Source organism: Xiphophorus maculatus, chromosome 4 (assembly GCF_002775205.1).
Source record: "Xiphophorus maculatus strain JP 163 A chromosome 4, X_maculatus-5.0-male, whole genome shotgun sequence".
Taxonomy (NCBI): domain Eukaryota; kingdom Metazoa; phylum Chordata; class Actinopteri; order Cyprinodontiformes; family Poeciliidae; genus Xiphophorus; species Xiphophorus maculatus.
In genome coordinates this window covers 2,062,472-2,071,250 of record NC_036446.1, presented here as the reverse complement: position 1 = coordinate 2,071,250, position 8,779 = coordinate 2,062,472, and the positions used below count along the sequence as shown (strand labels likewise).

At 42.4% G+C, this 8,779-nt stretch overlaps 1 protein-coding gene across 5 annotated transcripts in view; it reads right to left on the bottom strand.

Annotated features, from left to right (window-relative positions):
* Nucleotides 1-1,262: 1,262 nt before the first annotated feature.
* Nucleotides 1,263-8,779, bottom strand: part of LOC102216715 (LARGE xylosyl- and glucuronyltransferase 2) — a 68,247-nt gene continuing 60,730 nt past the window's right edge. For all 5 annotated transcript variants that reach the window (XM_023332260.1, XM_023332261.1, XM_023332263.1 and 2 more), the window contains 9 exons: nt 7,465-7,569; nt 7,267-7,379; nt 6,848-6,973; nt 6,336-6,491; nt 5,984-6,147; nt 5,126-5,404; nt 4,357-4,503; nt 4,098-4,293; nt 1,263-3,375 (listed from right to left, as the gene is read on the bottom strand). In XM_023332260.1, the coding sequence (XP_023188028.1) occupies nt 3,178-3,375; nt 4,098-4,293; nt 4,357-4,503; nt 5,126-5,404; nt 5,984-6,147; nt 6,336-6,491; nt 6,848-6,973; nt 7,267-7,379; nt 7,465-7,569 (1,484 nt within the window). In that variant the 3' untranslated portion in view covers nt 1,263-3,177. The remainder of the gene's footprint in view (nt 3,376-4,097; nt 4,294-4,356; nt 4,504-5,125; nt 5,405-5,983; nt 6,148-6,335; nt 6,492-6,847; nt 6,974-7,266; nt 7,380-7,464; nt 7,570-8,779) is intronic.

Sequence of the window (8,779 nt, the reverse complement as noted above, 5' to 3'; positions counted from 1 at the left end):
AGAGTCACTCTGGGTGGTTTGCTGTGGGCAGGAAGAATCCTGCAGCTCCTCCAGTCAGTGCTGCTACACATCTGAAGAACCCTCTGACTCAATCAACGTTCTACAGCAACATCTGAAATTTGGGGTCAAAGTTCAGGTATTACTTGAGCTTTTCAGATGCTAATCAGCTACTCCCAGTTGTAAAAACATTTGTTGCCATAGTTACGCATCATAACAACGGTCCAAAAGTTAAAAAAAAAAAAAGATGAAAAATCCTTCTGGCTGCACAACATCCAGACCAACAAACATTAAACGCCTCAACCAAGAAAAGATGATTCAAAGTCTACAAGAAGAACAAATGAGAGCTGGCATCATCATCATGTTTTTATAACTTTAAGGTGTTTTATTTCAAATCTACGGTGGCCCAGTAGGGATAATAAAATCCAAAGCAACAGCAGCAGAAGCCACTAGGCGATGTTAAACCATAAGCTGTGCTAGCAACATTAGCTTTAGCTTTTATCACGTCCATGTTAGCATAGCTTTGTGGTGGCTAGTTGACCTTCTGGGCCACCGTACAGAAATGATCCATGGGCTGTTTTTGCTAAGTTCGGAATTTTTTTGTTAAAAGTAGATCAAAACATTAAAATTAGGAAATATTTTATATCAGAATATGAATGCTTGCTGAACATGAAGTTTTGAAAATCAATTTTTCTTCCACCTCCAGAAAATAACATTTAAATTCATTGATACAAACTGTGATTATAATTCATTACAGAAATTAATCAACAAAATATTGTAGCCGTTTTCCTGGCAGTCAGATTAACGAGAAGTTTGTTTCTGATTGATCTCTCAAGAAGATGAAACAAAAAGTAAGTTATGAAACTGAGATTTTACTGATTTATTTGCAGATTTTCTCCTTGTCTTCAGTCTTCCTTTCCTTTCTGTTGTTTTTCAGTTTTTTATTTCTTTCCTCTGTGAGTGAAGCCAACTCTGGAGAAAAGTTCAGTGAAACTATTTCTCCAATTATTTCAGTGATTAGCATTTAAACAGGAGGAGAAGCCAGGGGACCCATTTCTCCAAAACAATGTGTTTCTATTAAAAGTTTCTTACTGGACCAATTACACACATGGAAGCGTCGCTCGGCTTCAAACCGCTGACCCCGATAAATATAAATGTTGGATCTCCCCCGACATTCAGCCTGCAGAGGGAGGAATATAAATAATTTCACAGGGTAATCCAGAAAATAAAATTAGCTCTTTGCAGAAAACACGCAGCAGGCGGAGTAATTAGAAAAGGGCAAATTTATTTAAAGCACTTACATAGAAAAATATGATTGATTTGAGTCAACAATAATAAATAGAGCCTGTCGGTTCCAGGCCGCGCCGTCCGTACGACTGTACAATCAATATCCAGTTTCACAATACAGCAAAAGGCACTAGCATTTACCACAATCAACAACAAGAGGGTGGAGGCGGCGTGGACGGAGCCGCGACGGTCTCCATGGCGACGGTCTCCATGGCGACGGTCCAGTCGCTCTGCGCCAGACGCGATCAGACGTTTGGTACCGGGACGTTTCCTCCGCCGGGGAGCCGCAGCGACGACGCTTCCCTCAACATGGCGGCGGCGTAAAAACAAACGGTTCAAAACAAAACAAAGATTAAAAAAATAAAATAACAATTTTAATTAAACCGAAGTCCAGAGGAGAAAATCTGAACGTTAAATACTTTCATAAAAAATTAAATAAAAACAGGAAATCTAGCCGGAATTAAGATGTTTTTCTTGCTGCTCGTTTGTTTATGAATCCTTCATTTTTACCCTGATTATTATTAATTATAGATTAATGAATTCAAATTGTTTCTTTTTATAGTCAGGCGATCAGGTGGGACCTAAAAGTTTCCCTTCACACAAATTTATTTTCTGTTTTGTTTAAATGTTTCGGATCGAAGAGAAAACTGAATATTTTCAGAACGATTTCATCAACTTTCCTAAAATGTCTTTTTTTTTTTAAATAAATTTTTTGAGCCAATCAGAGGAGGAATTGCTCAAATGTTTGTTATTATTTTCCCAGTGCATCATGCTGCCACCACCGTGGAGAGCATCGGGGTGATCTCTGAGACGGGTCAGCGCCGGTTCTGGTCTTGGATTCCTCCCGCGGCGGCCATCTTTGACCAGTTTCTCTCTGTCATCGTTGAATCATGACCTCTGACCTTAGGTGAATCTAGGACTGGGCCATAACTTGATTTTATTTTTGTTTCTTTTACCCACCAATGATGTTCTTGGGTCTCCGTCATTCAGAGTGATGTCATCAGGCCCATGGCGGCCATCTTGTTTCACAGCATTGTAAGTTCATTTATCTGCCACTGGAACAAAATTAAGGAATTATTTATTAAAACAAGCCTCCGTGTCTTGCTGAAACGTTTACTAGGATATTTGCACCAGAAACCCGACCGAAGTTACTTGGTAAAGTTTTGTGTTTTTTCAGTGTTTGGATCTAAAAAACACAGAATTTCCTTAAATATGAAGAATTTTGACGCAGCAGCAGGAAAAACGAGTTAATTTCAGCTGGATGAGTAAAACTCAGCAGGATGACAAGTGAAAACGGTCAGTAGACGGCGCAGACATCCAGTGACTCAGACGTAAAGTCCAGCTTCCTGTTGGTTCCGGTCGGTCCGGTCAGAACTTCTTTGCTGCTGTGAAACCCGAGCGATGAGATGAGGACCTGGTGCAGCGGTTTACATGCAGGACGAAGCAGACGTGACTCCGAGTGGCGTCGCTGCGGCGACAGATCGCACACACACTTAAAGCACACGGAAACGTGATCTGATCCGGAAACCGTCGGGTTCTTTTCCCTTAAACCCGTCCAGAAATATAAAGCCGTAATAAAAACTCTGTAAATGCAAATGTTTTGCTATCATTGGTTCAGATTTATGCCTTAAAAAACAAAAAAAGTGTTATTAAATATCTTTGTAAATGTCGTGAAGTTGATAAGGCTTGAATCGTTCTCCAGCTCGACTGGTTTCCCCCGACCCGGAGCGCCGGGTCCGGACTGGTTCCCAGTGGGAAAAGCCCTGATTGTCAGAACAAAGTGAAAACCGTTATGGTTCCTGTTTTCCTTCGCCGCCGCCGCCGCTCTCCAAGGGGCCTTAAGCTTCACGGTTCCGCCAGACGCGCTCCGGGCCTCAGCGCTCCGTCTGGAGCTCACATGTTCCTCTGGGCCGTCAGGTACTTGAGGGCGGCGGCGCCGTACTTCCTGGACAGATCCTGGTGGAACTCGTCCTTCAGCGTGTTCAGACAGTTGCGGTAGCTGGAGCTGGAGCGAAACTTGGAGATGTCGAAGCTGGGAGCGTGCGGCATGTGGATCATGAAGGCGTTGGGAAGGACCATGAGGTCGAACTCCTGCAGGAGAAAAACGGAGAACCGGAGTCAAAGCTCAGGATGTTTACCTGCAAGGCTCAGAAACCGGATTGTTATTCTACGGTTTCTATTCCAGTTTTACTGAATAGAAAAACTTTAACTACATTTATGAACCCAAAATGGAAATTATGATGTAAATGGAAGAAAAAATTAAATCAGTAGCTGGAGGTCAACATTCTATCTATGCTAACCATGTTGGTTTACTGATTTCGCATTAGCATTAGCTTATGCTAATTATTGTGTTCGTGTGGCGCTTTAGAGTTATCTTCTGTTAAATGTATTAATTTAGTGCTTTAGCATCAGCTTTTGCTAATTACTGTGTTGGTTTAGTCAATTAGTGTCATTTTCACTAAATATTTAGTTATATATATATAACATATATATACTATATATAGCTATTACTGTTATTTCTTTATGAATACCACGTTGGGTTAGCGCTTTAGCATTAGCTTCTGCCAAACCTGTTTTAATTTGTTGGTTTAACAGAACATTTGCTTCCACATAATTTTTTAAAAACTCAAACATTATTTTCAAAATCTCCATTTTAAAAATACTTTAAGGTTAAAGTGAAGATCAAAATGTTTATCACATAAAAAACTTGCTAAAAGTAAACGTGAGCGCTCTTCCATAATAATCCCTGTTTTCTTGTGGAATCCATTTTGTTTACTAAGTTCAGTCCCGTTTGGTTCCAGGCGGTGGCGCACCTGAGCGTCCAGCTCCATGATGTGGGACACCTTGTTCCAGCCGAAGCCCACGAAGCGCTGGTCGTACTCGGGGCAGTCCCGCCTCACCACCACGTACGGCTCGAAGTCCGACTCCCACTCCACCTTGTAGGGCGTGGTCGCCGTTCGCCACTTAGCATAGTTGGTGGGAGCGTGACCCTTCGGCCACACGTGGTACCTGCAGACAGGGGGCGCTGTTAGCTGGGTGCTCCGCTCATCTGGAAGGTTCTGGTTCTGGTACCTGAAGGTGTAGAGAGTCCCCATGTCCAGCATGGAGAGGAGCTCGGCTTTGGATTTGGGGAAGGAGAGACGGTAGCGCAGCGTCTCGAAGGCCGGGACCACCAGAGCCTTCTTGGTGTGAGCCACATCCAGCTGGACGATCGACTTTCTGAAAGACCCAAAACATTTAAGGTCGTTGGGTTTCGTTTCCCAGGTGACGATTTGGCTGAGAAACAGCTGGAGCATTAAGTATTTAATACTCAGCAGATTTCTTAAGTGACAAAGAATGGAGAGGTCAAAGGTCAACTGTGAGGGAAAAAAATCTGACTGGCATTTTATTGGATTAAATATGTAGCATTAGCAATTGGTTAGCAGCTAGTCAAGCACCTTAGCGTTAGCTTCTGCTAAATACCATGTTGGTTTAGCGCGTTAGTGTCGTTGCTTAGCTAATCACCATGTTGGTTAACAAATTAGCATATGTTTCCACTAAATATCCTGTTTGTTTAGCAGGTTAGCATCCACTAAATGCCGTGTTAGTTCAGAGATTTAGCATTAGCATCCGCTACATACCATGTTTGTTTAGTGCTTCAGCATTAGCATCCACTAATTGCCGTGTTAGTTCAGAGATTTAGCATTAGCTTCCAATATGCATGATGTTGGTTTAGCACTTTAGCATTAGCGAAAATAATGTTTTTGATTAGCACACATATCTTCTTATTTAGCGTAGAAACCACAGACACCAGGATCAGCTAAATGTTTTGTAACCAAACCTGCAGAATCGCTGTTCTCACCTGAGGTAGTCGTAGAGACCGTACATCGGCAGGAAGTCCACGTCTGTCAGGAACACGTAGGGCGTGTTGGCGTTCCTCAGGGCCACGTTCCTCACCAGGTTGACCGGGTAGAACTGGCCTTCTTTGTAGACGATGTGGTAGCCGACGTTCTTGCGGTTCTTGAGGACCTCGGAGGCCTGAGCGTAGCGCAGGAACTGCTGCGCCTCGGCGTCGGACATGTAGAGCGCCAGGCTGATGGGGCCCTCCCAGTGCTTACAGATGGCTTCCAGCATCTGCAGCCTGACGGACACAGGAGGAAAAGAGCTTAGAGCAGCAGGAATCAAACTCTACGGAGGGCTAGAAGGGACAAAATTCAATAAATAAATACATCATTATCTTAATGTGTCATGAAATAAATAATTGATTTCATAGATGGTTAATTTGTTAAATAAGTCATTCAAGTCAAGTCAAAAGTTATTTATATAGAACATTTACAAGGTCTGAGCTACACAATAAGTACAACATCATAATAATAAATAAAATTTGCAGTAAAATACCAAGAAAATAATAATAATACAAATAAAAAACATACTGTAGCAATAATATAAAAAATTGGGGGCGGGGCTACCGGAGAAGCAAAACAGTGGGCGGGGTGAAAAGGTGGGTGGAGTTATATTTAATAAATTAGCTGTTCATTAAATAAATTATTTTAAATATTTAATGAAATATATATTTATTTCATGTTACATTTACTAAATAAGTTCCTCCAGGTTCTGCTCTGGGCCCAGTCTTGTTCTTCCCTCTGTGGTTAATTTTAGCAAACACAATGCCGATCAAAACTAAAAACTGATGATTTTATCTGAGTTTTCCTTCCTCTACCTGTCCATGGACAGCTGAGCCACCAGCGTGACGTCGGTGTCGTCCTCAGCAGGCGTGTAGTCGTACTGCAGGAAGTACAGGTGGACCCGGTGCACCGTCAGCCGCTCACGCCGGAAGTCGTAGCACTGATCGTCTTCGTCCAGCTCCTCCAGCGCCGCCTGCAGCTGAGGAGAGGAACTACAGCTTCTAACAGACTCTTTGCCTTTTTAATACTTAAACAAACGCAGGGTGATTAATTTTCATGATGGAATGGATTATTGAGACGTAACGAGCTCCTGTGTTTATTCGTGTGTGTGTGTGTGTGTGTGTGTGTGTGTGTGTGTGTGTGTGTGTGTGTGTGTGTGTGCCGTACCCGGACGCTCTCCGGACTGGCCTGGCTCGGGCAGCCGAACAGCTCCCTCCGCAGCAGGTTGCCGTCGTACTCCAGGAAGGTCAGGTAGAGGTTCCTGAAAAACTCCACGTGTTTGTTCTTCACTCGCAGTTTCTTTGGAGAGTTCCAGTGGATCACCTGAAAACACGACAACAACAACAACAACAACAACAACAACATCAGGTTGTTTCTCACACTGGATTAGAGAAACACAAAATATCAGATCAAGCTGCGGCTGCAGCTAACAATTATTTTAGTAATTGATTTTCCCATTCATAATTCTGACCATTAATCTGATTAAAAATGGGCACTTTTACATATTTTTCATTTAACCAATATTAGAAATTCATGAAAAGATGCAAAAAAATAATACAGTTAATTTTTTAAATAAGAAAATAAACATTTAATTGAATAAAATGCAATAACAGCATTCCTTCACTGAATTTGAACTAAAACTACAAAGAACGGCGGTCCGGTCCGGTTCGGTACCGTACCTTGAGGTCGGACACCTCGGTGTAGCATTGCTCAGAGCGAGTGTGATCCGACAGCTGGACGTTCCAGAAGCAGGGCAGCTGGTGCACCAGGACCGGGTTCTGCTTGATGAAGGCATTGAAGATGTCCTACACACACACACACACACACGCACACACACACACACACACACACACACACACACACACACACACACACACACACACACACACACACACGCACACACACACACACACACACACACACGGTGTCAGCCACACGCTCCTGCTGCCAGAGCAGAACTGGATGATCGAGCGTTCTGAGTCATCGCTGCTTTACAGAGAAAGTAACGCTCTGATAAAAACATCTAGAAGAGAAACCTTTTCCTTCAGGTCAGGCCTCAGCTGCCAGTTAGAATATTCTGATTCGGAGGTCGTCTCACCTGGTCCGCCAGCGACGTACTGAGCATGCTCATCAGCTCCCGCTCTGCCGTCAGGCGCCACATCTGTTCCCAGCTGATTCTCCGGAGCCGCTCCAGGTAGAGCAGGATGACGCCTGCAGCGGCAGCAGAGGAGGAAATGAAACCCGGAGGACCGCTAAAACGTTCACCAAACATACAGGAAACAAAACCGCTGCCTACCCGTGTTGAAGCCCCGCCCCAGTGCCGGCCAGGGCTTGTGGTTCTTCCACAGGTTGCCCAGGTACCAGTCGCTCTGGTTCTCCACCAGACCGATCACCTGCTTATCTGGAGACAGGAGAAAAACTTCAGTCGACAAACTTAAACTCTTCTGGTTCAAAAACCAGCCTGAGGGAATTTAAGGGAAGTTGATTTTTATCAAGTCAACTTCTTGCCTTTATCATGTTGAGATGGAGGCTGACCTAGTCAGATCCCCAGTAATCTGATAAACTCGGCTGAACTACACAGAAAAAATGAGCTGCTGCTGATCAATCAGGGAGAGAAGAAAGTGATTGGCTCTGCCTGCAGCAGAGAAACCGTTTACATCCTGGATGTTTTCATGGAACATTTTATTTTCTGTTAGCTTACAGAGCAGCAGCCGTTTTCTGAACAGATCAGTTAGGATGTTAAAGGTCAGGAGGATCGAAGGAGAAAGTCTCAGTATCAGCATCGTCTTCTGAAAAAATAATCAGACTGACGTAAAAACTAAACATCAGATCAGCAGAAACACTTCAGACCATCTGAATCCAGTAACTTGACTTTATCTTTGTGGTTTTGAGCAACTGGACCAAGTCAGAAATATGGTGATGCTCAGATATCCCAGCTTTTCTTCTGCCTTAAACGCAGCATTATAATTATAATTCTCTGATTTTGTGTACATTTGAGAAACTGTTTACACTGGAAAAACAAAAATCTTACCAAGTAATTTTGCTCTAGTTTCTAGTGAAAATATTTTAACTATGCTTGAAATAACTTAAAAGTAACTTTTCAGTAAGATTTATTTTTTATTTGCTTAAATTTGCTTTAAGCAAATAATTCCTTAAGATTGATGAAAAGGTTCTAGTTCCACTGGCAGATTATCTCACCTGTAACAAGACATTTTTCCATGTTACAAGTTAATTTATGCGCCAATAAAACACAAATTAACATCCCACCACAGCTGAACCACTGGCGAGATGTCGTGGAGGAGATTCACTCCATGGAAAAACTGACATATCTTTTACGTATGAAAGGACATTCTTACAACAAACGCTGGTCTAAATGGCTGACGTACAAGAGCAAGGAAGCATAACAAGGTGTATCATCTTGTAATGTATTATTTTGTTTCTGTCTTTCTACTTATCTAAGTATCAGTGCCCCTAGTTCTGTGTGTGTGTGTTGTATGTTTTATTGTAATGAAAAATGTTAAATAAAGAGTATAAAAAAAAAAAAAAACACAAATTAACGTAAAACAAACCTATATCCTGCTGAAAAGTTACTTTTAAATTATTTTGTCTTA